At 40.8% G+C, this 20,420-nt stretch overlaps 1 protein-coding gene across 1 annotated transcript; it reads left to right on the top strand.

Annotated features, from left to right (window-relative positions):
• The first annotated feature begins 14,718 nt into the window (after nt 1-14,718).
• On the top strand, nt 14,719-16,495 carry LOC146579163 (G2/M phase-specific E3 ubiquitin-protein ligase-like). The gene is made up of 4 exons (XM_085269484.1): nt 14,719-14,819; nt 15,035-15,207; nt 15,575-15,696; nt 15,813-16,495. The coding sequence occupies exons 1-4, from the start codon at nt 14,736-14,738 to the stop codon at nt 16,046-16,048; spliced, it is 615 nt and encodes a 204-aa protein (XP_085125610.1). The 5' UTR covers nt 14,719-14,735; the 3' UTR covers nt 16,049-16,495.
• Nucleotides 16,496-20,420: the final 3,925 nt, after the last annotated feature.

Here is a 20,420-nt window from a genome sequence, read left to right as displayed (position 1 = left end):
GAAAAGTCATGACACATCACTAAATGTCGAGAATGAAATTGTTAAACCATTTTCACCATAAAATATTAATCTGGTGAAGTGTCCTGTTTTTAAATCAAAATACAACCTTCTGAACCTATCCAAGAAGAACAAAGTTGAAAATGCAGAATGTTGATGCAGAAAGATGATATTGCACCTGAGAAAAGCTCCTAACAGAAAGGAAATATTAATGCAGACAGACATTGAACATGAGTAATGTTCAGTATAAGGCACTCATCTTATCTGTTCCCCTGAGGGTATTCATCCCTTTAGTCACATCACTATTTCACAGATGAGTCCAGGTGAAATTAGACATATAAAGTCTATGATTTAAACTGTACACATTTTTCAGTTTATTTTTGTGACGACAGTAATTATAGCTTGAACCAAGAATAACTGCTCAAAATTGCTTTGAGTATCCTGCTTTCCTGAATGTCCATCATGGTTGAAAATTATCATATTTTTATATGTATGTGTAGTTTTAATTTGCATGTCAGAATGTTGTTTGTCTGCTGTCTTGGAATTAGTCCTGCATGTCCTGCTTTCATTTGTTTTAGTGGCATGACCCTACACATGCAAATATACAGTGCTGATCTGCTCACCTGTCTTTGATCCCAAATGAAATGTTTTAGTGAAAATGTGGTGAAATATTTGGAAATACTTTTGTATACGATGTATTACTAAATATTGAAAATTAAACTTTGTTAACGTGTGTTTTAATGATTGATTTAGTTGTATGTCAAACTTCCACTTTTTGTGACAGTCACTGTCACAAGAAGCGTGTGGAAAAACTAAGGTGTCAAATAACTGCCCATGAACTGAGAAAAGTCAAGCGTGGAGCTGCCAAGATGCCACTTGCCACCAGTTTGGCCATATTTCAGAGCTGCAACATCACTGGAGTGCCCAAAAGCACAAGGTGTGCAATACTCAGAAACATGGCCAAGGTAAGAAAGGCTGAAAGACGACCACCACTGAACAAGACACACAAGCTGAAACGTCAAGACTGGGCCAAGAAATATCTCAAGACTGGTTTTTCTAAGGTTTTATGGACTGATGAAATGAGAGTGAGTCTTGATGGGCCAGATGGATGGGCCCGTGGCTGGATTGGTAAAGGCAGAGAGCTCCAGTCCGACTCAGACGCCAGCAAGGTGGAGGTGGAGTACTGGTTTGGGCTGGTATCATCAAAGATGAGCTTGTGGGGCCTTTTCGGGTTGAGGATGGAGTCAAGCTCAACTCCCAGTCCTACTGCCAGTTTCTGGAAGACACCTTCAAGCAGTGGTACAGGAAGAAGTCTGCATCCTTCAAGAAAAACATGATTTTCATGCAGGACAATGCTCCATCACACGCGTCCAAGTACTCCACAGCGTGGCTGGCAAGAAAGGGTATAAAAGAAGAAAAACTAATGACATGGCCACCTTGTTCACCTGATCTGAACCCCATTGAGAACCTGTGGTCCATCATCAAATGTGAGATTTACAAGGAGGGAAAACAGTACACCTCTCTGAACAGTGTCTGGGAGGCTGTGGTTGCTGCTGCACGCAATGTTGATGGTGAACAGATCAAAACACTGACAGAATCCATGGATGGCAGGCTTTTGAGTGTCCTTGCAAAGAAAGGTGGCTATATTGGTCGCTGATTTGTTTTTGAATGTCAGAAATGTATATTTGTGAATGTGGAGATGTTATATTGGTGTCACTGGTAAAAAGAAATAATTGAAATGGGTATATATTTGGTTTTTGTTAAGTTGCCTAATAATTATGCACAGTAATAGTCACCTGCACATACAGATATCCCCCTAAAATAGCTAAAACTAAAAACAAACTAAAAACTACTTCCAAAAACATTCAGCTTTGATATTAATGAGTTTTTTGGGTTCATTGAGAACATGGTTGTTGTTCAATAATAAAATTATTCCTCAAAAATACAACTTGCCTAATAATTCTGCACTCCCTGTATTATAAATAGAGATATGATGTATAAATAACATGTAATATCCATGAGTGCAGTTATCCTTCAATTACGGGATAATATTATTAAAGTTAATATTACATTAAAATTACTGTGCATTTCTCCTTCAGCTTTTAAACCCTCAGACCTTGTAGTACCATATCACTCCATTAGAGCACTTCGCTCTCGCACTGCAGGGCTACTTGTTGTTCCTAGAGTATTTAAAAGTAGAATGAGAGGGAGAGCCTTCAGTTTTCAGGCCCCTCTTCTATGGAACCAGCTTCCATTTTGAATATGGGAGACAGACACCGTCCACACTTCTAAGATTAGGCTTAAAAGTTAACTTAAAAGTGTTGCTAGACTCTTCAAAAATTGGGGGCTAAGCCTAGTCCTAAAATGTTCTGTGGTTTCACTTGCTCATTTGAAGTTATTATATTTTGTAGTAAAATTAATATAAATATAAAACATCAAACATTAATTGACTGACATAAGAAAATCGGGTTGCATAATTTCATGTGTACAATAATCTGCCCCCCGATGTTCTTAATAACTGTTTGTTACAGTGTGTAACTGTCATGATCCTGGGTCCTTTTGACCCAGCATTTTGTGTTTTCTCTTCGATTTTGGTTCTGTTCTTCCTCTGGTTAGTGTTACTCTGTTCTGCCCGTGTGTTCCTGTATCTAGTCCGCGTTTTTTAGTTTGTGTCCTTTCATGTGCAAATTCCCGTTTTATTGTGAAGGTCTGCGTCTTATGTGAGTATTTTCAGTTTGCCTCCCTAGTCTCGTCATGGTTATCACTCCCAGCTGTGTCTCCCACCTGTGTGTAATCTCCCTGTGTTCTCTGAGTGTATTTAAGTTGTATTTTCTGTCTTAGTAATTGCTGGTTCGTCTGTGTTGTTTCCCCTTGGTCTCCCTGCGTCTTCCCGTATGTATTTCTCCGGACCTCCCTGCATCTTCGTTTCTGGTTTGTGTTGTTAGTTTTCCCAGTTTAGGTTTTCCTGTTTCACCTTCACCCACGCCATTGCTGTTTTTATTTTCTTTTGTTAAATAAACACTCATCTGCACCAGAGCTGCCGCATTTTGGGTCCTATCTCTACATTCCACACGGCTTGCCCCGGCAATCTGTGACAGTAACAATAAAGCACTGAGAGTCTCTGATTCACTGAGTTTTTATCTGAACCAGTGTTCATCTCTGTCTGCTGCAGCGAAGCTCTTCTCCACTTCCTGTTTATTCTCCTGTGTCTTCCTCATTTACTTTTTAAACTGGCTTCTTGTATGATTTGTTGAAGTGTTTAGCTAGGTAATGATTACCAGATCAGCCTGCTTTGCAGCACAGCTACTGATGTCCCAGTCACAATTTGTTGGACCATTCAGCACAGCACTGATGTAGAGACCTGCAGGTGGGAAGCTCAGCTTTGAATGGTTCTTATGATTGGGGTAGTTTGGTCAGACAGAGACTGAAGTGTTTCAGATGTTACTTCAACCGTGACAGTCATGACAACAAGCTGCATGAATACAGCTGCCCTTTAATAAGCAATTATTTTATGAGACCTAAGGCAAATCAAAAACCATCCAGGTGTTGAGCTTGAGCTAAAACTTTCCTTTTTGATAAAGCATTGTTAGGGCTTAACCTCATGCGCTGTTGGATTATTTCTTCTTCACTCACCATTTTTATACACAACTTTGCATATAAACTTTGCTATTAATCTAAGTTGCTATTAAATTCTGGCTCTCTTCAACATGGTGCCTTTTGTCCTGTCTCCCTCCCCTCACTCAAAACCAGTCTTGGCAGATGGCTGGCCCTCCCTGGGCCTGATTTCTTCCTGCTAAAAGGGAGTTTTTCCTTTCCACAGTCAGCAAGCGTTTGCTCCTAGGGGGTCAGATGATTGTTGGGATTTTCTCTGTATTATTGTAGGGTTTTTAACTTACAAGATAAAGTGCCATGAGGCTATTGTTGTTGTGATGTGACACTGTATAAAAAATGAATTGAATTGAATAATTCTAATCTTAAAGTTTTCAACCTTTAATACACAACATATCAAAATGAAGACTGACTTAAATCAGGAAATCGACTCTGGAACACAACTGAAACAAACCACTCTAAAAGAAAAAAAGAGCTATTTTTTTGTTTGGTAATTATGGCTGCTATCTGAAATGAGGTGCTATCAATGCAGACTTAAAGGTCTTTTTCTAGACAACACAATTATGTAGTGACAACATGAACATTTTAAGAAATTTTCTATAATTTGTGAGTTACTGAATTTACCTCGCATAGAAATGAAGTTCACTAAGCTCAACATCAACTGTGCCCGAACCCAGAAAAAATGTTCTAAGCTCTAAGCTTTAACAAGAGTCTAACAATCTATTTCAGTTGAATTCATTTGTACTTATGGCGTTATTTTTGTGCCACTATTCTGAGCGCACGTAAAAAAAGTGTTGCATTTTGAGGAGAAATTTATTTTGAACGAAGAAAATTCGTTCAAATAAATTTGAGTGTCAAAATTCATTGCTGCGTGCAAAAAAATGTATTTCATTGTTTGCTATTATACACGGATAATAGCTCTCGCTCAGTTAGGTAGGATAATACCTCTCGCTCAGTTTTTGTATTTGCGCTTTCTCGCAATGTGTTGCTTGCGCTCTCAACATTTCTGCCCGTGCGCGCTCAACTCTTTCTGTACACCGTTATATTTGTGCCACAAAACCAACCAGTCACAGACTTGGATTGACTGCCTCGTTTGAGTTTTGGACGAAATGGATTCTGGGATATTGCATTTCATCATTTCAAGCTGATTGGAGACCAAAACAGTCAATCAGATTTTTTTTGCATCCAAGTCTGGTTTTGTGGCACACTTATAACGGTGTACAGAGAGTTGAGCGTGCACGAAACAGATGTTGTGAGTGCAAACGACACACTGAGAGCAGGTCGACAGATGTCTGTGAGCACACAGAACAGAGATCTGAGCAGCCCAACAACTGAGCGAAAGGGGCTGTTATTGTGTGTGTATATGGATAATCCATACATTTCTTACACGCAGAAATGAATTCTGTTCGCTCAAAATAATTTTCTCCTCAACATACAACACTTGCAATTTTTTTTATGTGCGCTCATAAAAAATAATGCCGTAGACCATGGCAGAGAGAGTTCCAGCTTGTGTCACTCAGGAATGCAAGTTTGATTGATGACCCTAGCCTTGACCTTTTGACCTTACCGGAAGTACTCCGGAAGTGTCTAATCGATTCCAGATGTGTGAGTAATATGATCCATATGCGTGACGAATTGCATCCGGTGGGGGGAGGTACTCCGGAAGTGACTAATTTGACGTGACGAATCGCATCCGGCGGGAATTTTTTTTTTATGTTTTTATCCAGAGAGGGAGGGGGTCATTCCTGGGGGGATGGTTGCAGAAAAGTTCAGGGGTAATTCTGATCAGAGAGGGAGGGGGTCATTCCAGGGGCATTAAAAGTTCAGGGGGTAACACAGCAGATTTCTGATGAGTCAGTGGAGATCAGAGCGCATGCTGTATAGGGAGACAGAATGATCGCAACAGTTAGTTTTTCACAGACAAGAGTTGAACTCATAGTTTCAACTGTTAATTCTGTTTAGCACACTGTTTACATGTTTCACTCGCTATTATTAGTATCAATATTATGACAAAGATCTTGATAACCATTTTCTCAGTAAAGACTGAGGGCTATTTTTTTTTACAATAGCGGCTTTAGATTTATTGTACTTTCTTATTTTAATCTTGTTATAGATGCAATAAAATAAAAACCTTTAAGATTATCTGACTAGTAATGGATTGCATTTATATAGCGCCTGGTGGAGGCAAGCTACACCAGGGCTTGTAATGAAAAGAAGGACTTTCTATTTGCTTGTAACCCACAGAGTACAGTGCAAAGAATTTCATACAGGCCTCCCACTCATCTCCTTGTATGTGTAAAAAATAACCCTTAGTGAAAAAAGCACCGCACACATATTCAGAACTCGGTCCTTGTTAGCGTCCCAAACAGGGGCGGAGCGTGGGGGTGGCTTACTGGGCTTAAGCCCAGGTTGTTTTGTCAGAAGCCTGGGGTCTTTTGGAGTGTAATTTTTTCATAGTTAGATGCCTGGCTGACAACTGTATAAAACAAAAAGTGCAAGCAATATTCGAAGCACATAGTGCACACTGCGGGAATTTAGGACTGTGCGTGAATCCCCCCTGATATTGGTATGATCCGAGCTCAGGCACTAAGCGACTGAGCGTGGGGGCGGGGCAGCTGCTACCTGTCAGTGCGCTGTTGGAGAAACGGAGCCAGCCATACTAAGGAGAGCTTAAGTTTGACCAGGTACCAAAGCAAATCATTCGTACCGTACAAATAATGTAAATATGACGGTGCATCACGAAAGATTGATATCAAACTGATCACTTGACCAATATTACGTTACTTGCTCTTTGAGTGAATCAACAAATGGCGAAATGAAAAGCTGAACAAATGCTATTTTTTTTAGAGAGTCTTAGCTTACGTTTGTTTATTTCATATTTTCAGTTCTTACCCTCCCCGACTAAATCGGTTTCAGTTATGTACTGAAATATAAGAATGGACATTAGAGGGTTCTTGCAAAGAAAAAACTCAGGTAAATGTTATTTTATATATTATGTTTTGTATGTTGTTCAGTATATTTCTATGCAAAATGTCAGGGGTAGACATTTGTTCAAACACAAGTAAGAGAAATAAGACACTGCAGACCGACTCAGAGTTTTAAGACATGCGCATGGGTGTGTGCCTCTCAGCAAAATCACACACTGGGGTAAGAATACAGAAGTACAGAGGTGTGGACTCGAGTCACATGACTTGGACTCGAGTCAGACTCGAGTCATTAATTTTATGACTTTAGACTTGACTTGAAAAAATGTTCTAAGACTTGTGACTTGACTTGGACTTTTACACCAATGACTTGGGACTTGAATTGGACTTGAACCGGTTTACTTGAAAAGACTTGATATTTCACCCCAAATATAAAATTTAACATGCATATTATATAGAGATTGAAAATGTGACGTCATTCACGGGTAGAACCGCAAAGGATTCTGGGAACTTGTGGCAAGCGGTACTAGCGCACGCAGGCTTTCAATTAAAATCAGTCACACAGCGATAAAAAGAAACACAAAAATGTCAAGAAGCTGTTGTATTATTAACTGCAATAGCCGGTCGCATGACAGCCACGGGAAGCCGACGGGTAAAGAGATCGGTTGTTATCGGATTACGTCGTGGAAGAGAAATTGTTCAAACCATGTTTCCGAAGTAACAAAGAGGCGACTGGATTGCAGCCATTCAAAGATCAAATATAACGTCCTAGAACACTCCAGCTCACAGGTTAGTCTGCTCCAAGCATTTACACAAAGGTCAGTCTGCTGTTGTAGTTAATGCGTCATTTTTCTTAACATAATTGGTGATATAGGTTACAAGCAAGTCTGGCGCTGAACAGAAATTGTCGCGCTATGCTCCTTTATTTATTGTGCATAAATAGTGAATTGTCCTGACACAATATTGCGTTTCGCTTCTGTTATTATGGTACACTGACAAAAACACATACTTTTATTCACAGGATAAAACAGGTTTTTTGTATCACTAATTGCCCAGTACGATTACAGCATACAATATTATTGTCACTGCTACATTTCTGTGATGCTACCAGAAATTATTTCCACTACTAATTAATTACCGTTGAGCTCAAAGGTTATATTAATAAACGGTTAACGAATGTGTATTTATGACGACGATTTGTGAGACTGGTAAACTTATGATACGTACGATGGTCTTTCGTTCTACACGGTGCATTTCAAGGTCCTGCACCCATCCGTCGGTAAACTGTACCTGGGCTTGTTGCAGTGACCGGAAGTTACTAAACTTCATGAGTGTATGCACTCACTCCAAGAACCGTATAATTATAAATATGCATATAAATATGCTAAGATGAGATAGCTGACTTCATCTAACTAGCAAATGTTTTCCAGGCTACGTTGGTGATACAGTTTTTTTTAATGTGTATGATATTTTTGTCATGCGATTTTAAAGCTGGTCCTACAACCGCATCCAAGAATAACATGCAGCGTATCTCAGAACTGTCGGTGAAAATTATTCTTGGAGCTAGGTTTAATTGAGCTGCATTTTAAAGAGGTGCAATTTCACAATTTGTGTATATTTTCTAAGTTCACTATTTTGTATGTGTTGAGAAAAACACAGATTTTAAAATTACATGGTCTAATATTTACATTTAGCATATAACTGCAACATTATTTTTTCGTTTGTTTTTTTTAAAGACTCGAAAGGACTTGAAATTCAAAGTTTCAGACTTGTGACTTGACTCGGACTTTTACACCAGTGACTTGAGACTCGACTCTGACTTGCCTGACATTACTTGAGACTTGACTTGAGACTTGAGGATAAAGACTTGAGACTTACTTGAGACTTGCAAAACAATGACTTGGTCCCACCTCTGCAGAAGTATATCATGCTTTATCTGACATCACAGACACTGAAGTAAAGAATGCATCGTATATCATGTCTTGTCAAACATCTCAAACACTGAAGTAAGGAATGCATTGTGTTTTGTTTAACAATAGGCTTGGTTATGTGAAAATATATGAACACTTGATTATAAGGCACACTTGATTATATTGTATTTAAATAAAAATCCTCTTACACAAAACAAGAGGGATTTCAGTACACAGCAGGATATTCACATTTGTAACCAGATATTTACATACACTTTATGGAAAATACACTTTAGGGAGAAAACATTTTTACTGTACAACATCAATTTAGAGTATGTAGCATCCCCGGTTGAAAAGATGGTCTCTCAAACTGATGGTTCACAATCCTTTTATTAAACAGCCGTGTACTGTATGTGAACACACCGTAAGAGCTACAACATACAGAATAAAAGACTATTAGTAAATCAAACAGTGTGTTACCTTTAACCTTTTGACTTATTCATTAATCACAAATTAATTCTCCTTACCTTACATAACAAATAACACTAAAACTTGTAAATTATTGCATATAAGTGAAATCGTTGCATCGCTGCCTAAACATGACGAGGTACGTTAGCGCCCTCCAGTGGGTGAAAACTTAGCCTTTATGCTTAGTAGCGGTCAGCAGCTATGCGCTCCGTAAAACAACAAAATACATATCTACAGGACAAACGTTGTTACAAACCTTGTTCCCTCATCAACCAGGTGCTAAGAAACTGCTTTCAACTCAGTGTTGCACCTTAATAGCCGTTCTTTTTCCCATTCCCGTCCATTGACCATAGAGCACACCTTCTCTCTGTGCATTAAGGTCGTGTCCAAATTCATGGGCTGCATCCTCCTGAGGACCCGGCCTTCGCGGTCTACGTGGGCCGGGTCCTCAGAAGGTCGGGTAGGCCGGAATTAAACGGCCATGAAATTGGACGGTCTAGCCTCCTGATTAGCGTCACCGCTGTCTCGGTGGAGTTTAATAAACTCAGCCGTCTGCTCCTTGCTATCTAAAATATAACAGGACACTGGCGTAAATTCTCGACTGTCTCATACTTCTGTTTAATCAATTTTCTGTTTGACGTTTAGTCAGCTGTGTAAAAACCAAGGAGGAACCCACCCGGGGGATTAATAAAGTTTTATTTTATCTAATCTAATCTAACAACTTTAATCTCAGCCAAGCCGATTTACTCACGAACAAACAAAACACTGAAAAAAGCCCAATAATAACATTTTTAGGTTGTCTAAGTGACTTATATATTACGTTTAACCCGAGCAGCGAAAGTCCGCGGTGATCTGAAAATGATGTGCCGGGAGTTGTGCCGTTCTCAGCCGCATCAGTAACCCTCGAGCTCCCGGCTAGCTATCGAGCTGGTGGGTAGCAGACGTCTCCGAAAACGTCGAAACACTTTTGCAAATATGCGATATCTTGATAAACCGAGCAGATATTTGATGTTTACACAGCTACTTTCTCGCCTGAAAATATGTTAAAAGTTTATTTTGTGACCCAGAAAGATTAGTATGAGTAATTTTAAAACTTAGTAGCAGCCGCCATTGTTGGAAACTGGAGTTTGGCTGGGCCGCGCTATGAATTCTGGGATATGGTAGGCCACGAAGGACACACCCGACCCATCCTTCAAATTCGGGGAAAAGGAGGACGCATTTGTCGGCTGCATTCAGAGGAGTCTACGAATTTGGACAGCCTTCGGCGCGTCGCTATGACGTAATCGGTCTACAAATGCGGCCTCAGGAGGATGCAGCCCATGAATTTGGACACGACCTAAAACTCGCGCTTCTGCCATATGGTTTACGCCACTTGATTTACGGCACCTTGTCGCTCTGTGACTTTCAAAATAAAGGCATTCACTCCAACAATATAATAGCCACTCATAAGTTTACAAAACACTTTACCAAATATTAATGAGGTCATTTACAGAGTAAACTTTTGTTTTAGATAAATATTGAAACATCTTTTTAGTTAGTTAAATGTCAGAATAAAGAGAGACAGAGCTGTCTATTTTTTATCACTTTGATCAAAATTAGGAGTAGCCTACATGTACACTAAGTTTATTGTTAATTAATAAGAAAACTGCAGACGATTCCATTCTGAGCTGAAGAAGCTTCTGATAGGTTAGTAGAGTCCATGTGAGTAAATTGGTGGCACACCTGTGGATGCATATAAGGCAAAACACAGAGCCTGTTTCTTTGACATGGGAAAATCAAGAGATATCAACCAAAACAACAGGAAGAGAATTGTGAAGCTCCATAAGTGTGGCTCAGTTTTGAATACAATTTGGTGCCATTTACAATTAAGAAATACAGATAGTTTCTCTCTTTACTCTTAAAGTTAACAAATATGTTTTTTTATATTTATCAATCTAAAAAAATAAACATTTAGTCTGATTTGATGTTACAATTAAAAAAGTGTTTGTGTTTTGATCTGAAGAGTATGTAAATATCTGGTTTCAACTGTATATTTGATGATTGTCTGCACAAAGAGGGAGAGAGAGGAACAGAGAGGGAGAGAGAGGAGAATGAAACGGTGGCCCTGAGAGGCCAAACGGACTGCAACTTCAGAAAACACTTGCAAAAAGAAAAATGCTGCAAAAAGGAAAACGCTGCAAAAAGAAAGACGCTGCACTGCAACTTCAAGAAAAACGCTGCACTGCAAAAAGAAAAACGCTACAAAAAGAAAAACGCTGCAAAAAGAAAAGCGCTGCAAAAGCACAGTAAACACAACGGAAATAGGAAAAAAGACAACGGAAATGTTCCTGGGGAGACAATAACCCGACGGACCAGTTGCACGAACCAAAACATGCTAACCAGTGCGCTAGGACTGGGACACACTTCAAAGAAGTGGAGGAGAGGTAAATGTGTTGTAATCTCATGACTCTAATAATACTACAGATAAATAGGTGGTATTCAGAATACAGTTTTTTTGTTGAAATAAATAGATTACACATCATTATTTTCCTATTTCGTATTTTAGGCTATGCCCTCTCTATTTTTTGTTAATTCCACTCTGGTGAAAACCCAAGCAAAACAAGCATTAAGAGGCTCTAATGCCTGTGTCTCAGTTTCGCGGCCCATGCCACCTCTACTTGCGGCAGTATAATGACATGCCAAAATATTTTCAATAATTATTGTTCAAGAAATTATTTAATATGAAGGCAATAGGCAGAGTATTACAGGCATAGCGATAAAGGATATGCCCTCAGGTAGTCCGTGCTGCAGGGAGAATGGACTGCCATACACGTGAAGTTTCTGTGAGCCAAGGAGTGAGGAAAAGGAAAGTGGAAAAGTATGAGTTCTCACCTAGCAGAAAAGGGAGACGGAAGCATGTAAATATAATAATAACCACTGCAGCCAAAAACAGTGCCTGACGAGTCCAGATGTAAGTACACTGTTTAGACTCGACTGTACACTGTGTTTGTGTTTTCCTCCGAAACAATAAGTTCGGTTGGAGCAGCCTTTCAATGCCTCTCTCTGTCTCTCGCTAGCAAAGTTGACCAAAACTGTAAAGCTAGTTCCAGGTGCGAGCCAGACACTGAACCCCACGTATTAGCCAAAGGTCCCTTTACAACAGTTTGGAGCTGCGGATATATAATTAAACACCCAGCACGCCCCTGCGGGCGGTTTATCCTTCAAGCTCGGGTCCTCTACCAGAGGCCTGGGAGCTTGAGGGTCCTGCGCAGTATCTTAGCTGTTCCCAGGACTGCGCTCTTCTGGACAGAGATCTCCGATGTTATTCCCGGGATCTGCTGGAGCCACTCGCCTAGCTTGGGAGTCACCGCACCTAGTGCTCCGATTACCACGCGGACCACCGTTACCTTCACCCTCCACATCCTCTCGAGCTCTTCTCTGAGCCCTTGGTATTTCTCCAGCTTCTCGTGTTCCTTCTTCCTGATATTGCTGTCATTCGGAACCGCTACATCGATCACTACGGCCGTCTTCTTCTGTTTGTCTACCACCACTATGTCCGGTTGGTTAGCCACCACCATTTTGTCCGTCTGTATCTGGAAGTCCCACAGGATCTTAGCTCAGTCATTCTCCACCACCCTTGGGGGCATCTCCCATTTTGACCTCGGGACTTCCAGGTTATACTCGGCACAGATGTTCCTGTACACTATGCCGGCCACTTGGTTATGGCGTTCCATGTATGCCTTGCCTGCTAGCATCTTGCACCCTGCTGTTATGTGCTGGATTGTCTCTGGGGCATCTTTACACAGCCTGCACCTGGGGTCTTGTCTGGTGTGATAGACCCCAGCCTCTATGGATCTTGTACTCAGAGCTTGTTCTTGTGCTGCCATGATTAGTGCCTCTGTGCTGTCTTTCAGTCCAGCTTTGTCCAGCCACTGGTAGGATTTCTGGATATCAGCCACCTCCTCTATCTGCCGGTGGTACATACCGTGCAGGGGCCTGTCCTTCCATGATGGTTCCTCGTCTCCCTCCTCTTTCTTGGGTTTCTGCTGCCTGAGGTATTCACTGAGCACTCGGTCAGTTGGGGCCATCTTCCCAATGTATTCTTGGATGTTCGTTGTCTCATCCTGGACTGTGGTGCTGACACTCACCAGTCTCCGGCCCCCTTCCTTCCGCTTAGCGTACAGCCTCAGGGTGCTGGACTTGGGGTGAAACCCTCCATGCATGGTAAGGAGCTTTCTTGTCTTTATGTCAGTGGCTTCTATCTCCTCCTTTGGCCAGCCTATTACCCCAGCAGGGTACCTGATCACGGGCAGGGCGTACGTGTTGATGGCCCGGATCTTGTTCTTACCATTCAGCTGACTCCTCAGGACTTGCCTGACCCTCTGCAGGTACTTGGTGGTTGCAGCCTTTCATGGCTCTTCATGGTTCCCATTTGCCTGCGGGATCCCCAGGTACTTGTAACTGTCCTCTATGTCTGCAATGTTGCCTTCTGGTAGTTCAATCCCCTCAGTTCTGACTACCTTCCCTCTCTTTGTTACCATCCGACTACACTTCTCCAGTCCGAACGACATTCCAATGTCATTGCTGTATAGCCTGGTAGTGTGGATCAGTGAATCGATGTCTCGTTCACTCTTGGCATACAGCTTGATGTCATCCATGTACAGGAGGTGGCTGACAACTGCTCCGTTCCGTAGTCGGTATCCGTAGCCAGTCTTGTTAATGATCTCACTGAGGGGGTTCAGGCCTATGCAGAACAGCAGTGGGGACAGAGCATCTCCTTGGTAGATCCCGCACTTGATGGTGACTTGTGCTATGGGCTTGGAGTTGGCCTCTAGTGTTGGACGCCACATCCCCATTGAGTTCCTGATGAAGGCTCTTAGGGTCCCATTGATCTTGTACAATTCTAGGCATTCCAGTATCCAGCTGTGGGGCATTGAGTCATAGGCCTTCTTGTAATCAATCCAGGCAGTGCACAGGTTGGTCAGTCTGGTCTTGCAGTCTCGGCTGACTGTTCTGTCTACCAGTAGCTGGTGTTTTGCGCCTATGGTATTCTTGCCAATTCCTTTCTGTGTCCCACTCATGTATTGACCCATGTGCCTGTTCATCTTAGCCGATATGATGCCTGACAGGAGCTTCCATGTAGTACTGAGGCAGGTTATTGGTCGGTAGTTGGAGGGGACCGGTCCCCTCTTGGGGTCCTTGGGGATCAGGACCGTCCGACCTTCGGTTAGCCATTCCGGGTGTCTCTCGTTAACTAGCAGCTGGTTCATTTGTGCTGCCAGACGCTCGTGGAGTGCAGTCAGCTTCTTTAGCCAGTAGGCGTGAACCATGTCGGGCCCTGGTGCTGTCCAACTCTTCATACTGGAGACCCTTTCTTGGATATCTGCCACTGTGATGGTTACTGGACCCTGTTCAGGGAGGTCGCTGTGGTCTGCCCTCAGATCCACTAGCCACTGAGCATTGCCGTTATGGGTTGCGTCCTTCTCCCATATGCTCTTCCAGTATTGCTCCGTCTCCAGCCTCCAGACGGAGCAATATATATATATATATATATATATATATATATATATATATACACACACATTCTGTTGTTTATAATTCTTTTGATGGAAGCCATAAGGACGAGAAGAATATTCGAAGGAAAAGACTATGCCAAATATCTCACATTTCATAGTAAAGGTATCTATTTTTTTCACATATTTTTCCATGGTCAAAATTACTTTATTATAATGAATTGTCTTTATCTTTAGCTGCAGATGAAAATGAATATTTCTACGTTGGAAGAATGATTGCAGTTTCCATTGTCCATGGTGATCCAGGGCCATGTTGTTTATCTCCAAACTTCTTTATGTACCTTGTTGGAAAAGACAAGACATTCGAGGCACCAATTGATGATATACCAGATGAAGAAATAAAGATGGCTCTACTAGAGGTAAATTTATGATGTTATGATTATGACAAACACCAATAAATGCAAATTTTTAGTTTTAGTTATCCACTTAACATAATCTTGGTAACTAACTGATGCCTGAAATGATTACGGATTGTGTAATCCAAGACTGTGTTACATCGCACATTAATAGACAGCATGCGAAGGATGTCACTTGTGCATGTGTATGTGTGTGTAATATATATTTTTCTCTTTAGATAAAGAATGCAACATCTCTAAGTGAGCTCCGAGTAATCTCAGAAAAACACTCAAGCATGCTCCAGACAGCAGGATGCTGTCGATTCATGAGGACACTGGAGGATAAGAAGAAGGTAGTAGCGGATTACATTCAGTGGTACTTCATCTACCGAAACCATCTTTCCATCCAAAGGTATAGAATTCAGACTATTATGTGCCCATTTTACAAAATCTTTTCAGAAGAATAAATTGTTACTTTTTTTTATTCCTGTGAAATTTAAAGGACGGAAAAAACATATTCTAAATGCAAGACCTTTTTCAGGAGGACTTTTTTTTTGTAGCAGGATGAGTGTCTTAGCTACATAAGAATGTTGGTTACTTTCTTAACACAGTAGTTTCCGATGTGAAGTTTTGCTTTCTTGCACAAATAACATTAAACATTTTATTAAAATTAGACTGTTTTCTAGTTTCAGAGAGGGTCTAGCAACACTGGATTTTCTAAACACCCTGGAACAGCATCCTTCACTCTTCTTCTCATTCATGTGCTACACTGAGACCAGGCTGACAGCTGATCTTCTTGAGAACATCTTCCATGTGCAATTTGGTCCACCTGGCAGCTCTAGGCGTCAAGAGGAGACAAGAGTACTAAGCTACTGGCAAGACTATCTGCTTTCTGTAGAAGGTATTAAATTTGGTTGAAAATGTTGAAATGAGTACATTTATGTCAGCAAAGTGTAATGGCCCCTTTTTCCTGTTTATTATCATTAGAAATAACTTTTATTCTCTTTACATTTTCAGAGAGAAATGGAAGTCTGTCTCTTGAAGACATCCTTATGTTTGCAACTGGACTGAGAGAAATTCCTCCTGCAGCAATTCAGCCAAAGCCACAACTTCTTTTCCAGACCACTTCACGCTTCCCTGTAGCAGATGTCTGTGCAAATACTATCAAAATCCCAGTGTTACACAGTTATGAGGACTTCCAAGAAGCCATGGATTATGGCATCCAGAACTCTCCTGGGTTTGGGCTTCCCTAAGGTCCAAGTCCTTTTGCTTTTAAGCCACATTTATGGTTTTAGCAAACATTTGAAGTTTGTGATTTTAAAATCTGAAAAGTTTGTTTCTAATAATTTCTGTAAATCACATAAAGTTTAATGCATCGCAGAAAGTTCAATCAGGTTTTGGAATTTCAAAAGCATAGTATCATAGTGGGACAATTGAACAAGTTAGACATATTTCACTGTGTTAAGAAATTGCCAATGTAACAAAATAAAACATTTCTGAAGTATTCTAATGTACTGAGACACGCTAGTATAATAACACAGGGAAAAAAATCTGATAAATTCAGTTAAAAGGCTTTATTTAATCAAACACTTCTGTGTTTGATTACATTTTTTTGTAAGATATGGAAGTTGTTCTTGGAGTTAGAAAAAGAAAAACCCACATAAATACAGGTCTCGCTGAATGCTTTTGTAAACCTTTGTTTGTAAAACAGGGCCCTATTTCAGGAAGCCGGTTTAGTGCAAACTCTGAGTAAGTATACCCTGAGTTAACGAAAACTCTGGGTTTTCGGTTTCACAAAGCGAGTTTAGATTAATCCTGAGTGAGTTACTATGACGACACACTCCGTGAAGCTAACCTGCCCCCTAGCAGGTTTACTTCAACTAACCCTGACTTTCTCCGCCTCTGTGTCGGAAACCTGACTGTAGGAAGTGTCAGACATGCGTGCCCCTTCCTTGAAGAGCCAGTAGATGTTGAAGCCCAAATTCTCCGCAGAGCTCTCCGCCGGGAGAGAGTGATTAGAGCGCGTTTGGACATTTTATCATTTCCTGATGATTTTCTGTGTGAACGTTACCGTTTTTCAGCACAATCTGTAATTCATTTGAATAACATCCTCAGGCCTAATATTGCTCATGTGACACATCGTGGACATCCTCTCAGTTCATTACATATTATTTGTATTGCACTTCGTTTTTTTGCAAACGGGAGCTTTCTGTATAATATTGATGACGCTGAGCACGTTTCCAAGGCTACCGTCTGTCGGGCAGTCAGGAATGTTACAGTTGCACTGAAACGTCTCCTGCACTCGTCTGTGATGTTCCCCGGTCATAGACCCACAAGATTTATCAAAGAGGGATGCCACAAAATTGCAGGTATCAGGATGAACAAAACTCAATTCATAATGTGGTGATACTTGGACTACTACTTATATTTTACATTTATTCTCACGGTTCCCAGGCATGATTGGCTGTATAGATGGCACTCACATTCCAATCATTGCTCCTTCAGTAAATGAAGGAGACTATGTGAACAGGAAGTCTTTCCACAGCATTAATGTACAGGTACATAGTTCCCTGTAGCATTTCAAACTAACAAATTATTTCATTATAGTAATGGATGCTAATTTGTGTTCTCTGCACTGTGAAGATCATATGTGATGCTGCCAACATTATCACAAATGTGGAAGCCAACTGCTCAGCCTCTGTGAGTGGTGGTGGTGGAGGACCCCCACCTGTTTTTCGGCCCTCCGCTTTTTTTCTAGTGGCCATAACGGGTCACATTTGAGCATACAGAGTAAGCAAATATGTACTTGTAATGTGCTCAGATAATTTCAATAAGTGCTTACAGAAAGAAAATTAATGTAGCCTCTAACTGCAATTGATTTACATCAGACAAACAGATCAAGCACTATGGCTCATAATACAATTACACCTTACCTGTTTGGACTATATTTTTATATTTGATTTTTACTTGCTGCCAGGAACGTTTGGGGCCTGTTGGGTTGCACCTGCGCTCACATCACGTCACAAAATAAAATGTATAAAATATAATATAATAAAATAAAATAATGTGTTAAATGGGTGGAAATCCCTAGATCAATGTTTAAATTAACACTCACGCATTGACTCTGTCGGCTATGTTTTGCCATGCATGCTCCCTTTCTTTTGCAGCTGTGGCTGTGTTACTTTTTTTCCGCAAAATTTGCATGTTATCAGCATATGCTGCCATCAGAATTTCGGCCTCAAGCGCTGTAAAATACATTGACCGCGCCTTCTTTCCCTCCGTCTCCATGGTGACTCGCTTAATCTGTGCTCCACTAATCAGGGCTTTATGTATCCTCGTGCGCACGCTTAACTTGGGGTTAAAGCAACTCCGCGTTGATTGAACTACTTGTTATCAGCCTTTCTGAAACCGAATATTCCAAGTTGGACAGTTCGGGGTTACTCAACCCTGAGTATCGTTTTTCACTCTGAGTTTTCTAAACCGGCTTCCTGAAATAGGGCCCAGGTCTCAAATGAGTGGACTATTAATCCTCTCACCTGTGCTTTTGTCTGTTAGTTGGAGAAAAATGAAGTAATGGCACCTGACATGCTTAAGAAAAAGCAGAAGACTTCTTCACTGAAGCTCGACCTTGCTGTCACCAGGAGGAATAAAGTACGCAACATCCCCTCCTACAGCCCACATGAACACAATTCATTTTATAACTTTATAGTCATTTCAATTCTGGCTCTTGTCCTGCAATTAGCCAGATTATATCGCTGCTGTGGGCCCGGTTCAGGGTCAGGGTAAGGGGTAAGCAAATAGGGTAAACATGGATACCCCCTATCACCAAGCAAGTAGCCAGTGAACTCTAAGACAGAAGGATACACTTCAGTTCAAATGTCCCTGAAGCAATTGGTCTTTATATATTTTAAAGTATTCTCAACTCACCATGTCCAAAGTTTGTGCTCAGTGTACATTCACGGAATATTTGTGAGTCATGGACAGAGCCTGGCCACTTGGCTTCCACATTTGTGATAATGTTGGCAGCATCATATATGATCTTCACAGTGCAGAGAACACAAATTAGCATCCATTACTAAAATGAAATGATTTGTTAGTTTGAAATGCTACAGGGAACTATGTACCTGTACATTAATGCTGTGGAAAGACTTCCTGTTCACATAGTCTCCTTCATTTACTGAAGGAGCAATGATTGGAATGTGAGTGCCATCTGTACAGCCAATCACGCCTGGGAACCCTGAAAATAAATGTAAAATTTAAGTAGTAGTTCAAGTATCACCACATTATGAATTAAGTTTTGGTCATCCTGATACCTGCAATTTTGTGGCATCCCTCTTTGATAAATCTTGTGGGTCTATGACCGGGGAACACCACAGACGAGTACAGGAGACGTTTCAGTGCAACTGTAACATTCCTGACTGCCCGACAGACGGTAGCCTTGGAAACGTGCTCAGCGTCACCAATATTAAACAGAAAGCTCCCGTTTGCAAAAAACCGAAGTGCAATACAAATAATATGTAATGAACTGAGAGCATGTCCGCGATGTGTCACATGCGTAATATATGGCCTGAGGATGTTATCCAAATAACTTATAGATTGTGCTTAGAAACGGTAACGTTCGCACAGAAAATCATCAGGGAATGATGGCGGAGAGCTCTGCGGAGAATTTGGGCTTCACGATCTACTGGCTCTTCAAGGAAGGGGCACGCCATGTCCGACACTTCCTACTGTCAGGTTTCTGACAAAGGGGCGGAGACAGTCAGGGTTAGTTGTAGTAAACCTGCTAGGGGGCAGGTTAGCTTCACGGAGTGTGTCGTCATAGTGACTCACTGAGGCTTCATCTGAACTCGCTTTGTGAAACCGAAAACCCAGAGTTTTCGTTAACTCAGGGTATACTTACTCAGTTTTTCCACTAAACCGGCTTCCTGAAACAGGGCCCAGATCTCCAAATTAATCAACGTGTTTGTTACAACACCTAATTAAAAGGAACAAGTTATTTTGTACAGTATGGTCTTTTGATTTCTTCAGGTAGAAAGCGTACACACTGAAAAGTTGACGGTAGTGAAACCATTTATATAAAAACTATGGTACTATTTTTTTCAATACTCATTAAAGTTGGTTTGTGACAATTAGTGTCAGTGGTAATTGTACTCACATCTAGCAGATGATTTTACATTGACTTCTAAAGTCCAGTCATATTTTTGAGTGTTATATAATTTTCAACTGCAGTAGTCCAGTTGACTGGTCGAGGGAGCTCACTCTGTCTTTCCAAGTTTGTGAAATGAACCTGGAGATTGTCGTCCCCACATAGACTGTACTGAGCAGGTAGAATGTCATCAAACTGGTGCAGGATTTCTTGATGCACTTGGAATCCACACTCTCTTCCACCATACCTTAGGTCAGTCAGAAAAATGAACAAATTCAGTCACTTCTCCAGGTACTATCTTTCAAGGTTACAGCAAAAGCACAAAGTCAATCTTATAATTAAAAGTCAGTTCTGGAAATTGTGATTTTAAAGAATCTTAATTATGCATATATCTACATTTGTCATTTTTAGTCAAGATGTGATCCAAAGTTAAAATATGATTGTCTAATAATTTTTTTTTTTTTTGGAAAAAAAATATA

Source organism: Mchenga conophoros, linkage group LG3 (assembly GCF_057382185.1).
Source record: "Mchenga conophoros isolate Kocher_MC1m ecotype Shallow Benthic linkage group LG3, M_conophoros_male_GT1.1, whole genome shotgun sequence".
NCBI classification, from domain to species: domain Eukaryota; kingdom Metazoa; phylum Chordata; class Actinopteri; order Cichliformes; family Cichlidae; genus Mchenga; species Mchenga conophoros.
The sequence above is the reverse complement of the archived record's forward strand: the minus strand, read 5'-3'. Positions and strand labels throughout refer to the sequence as shown.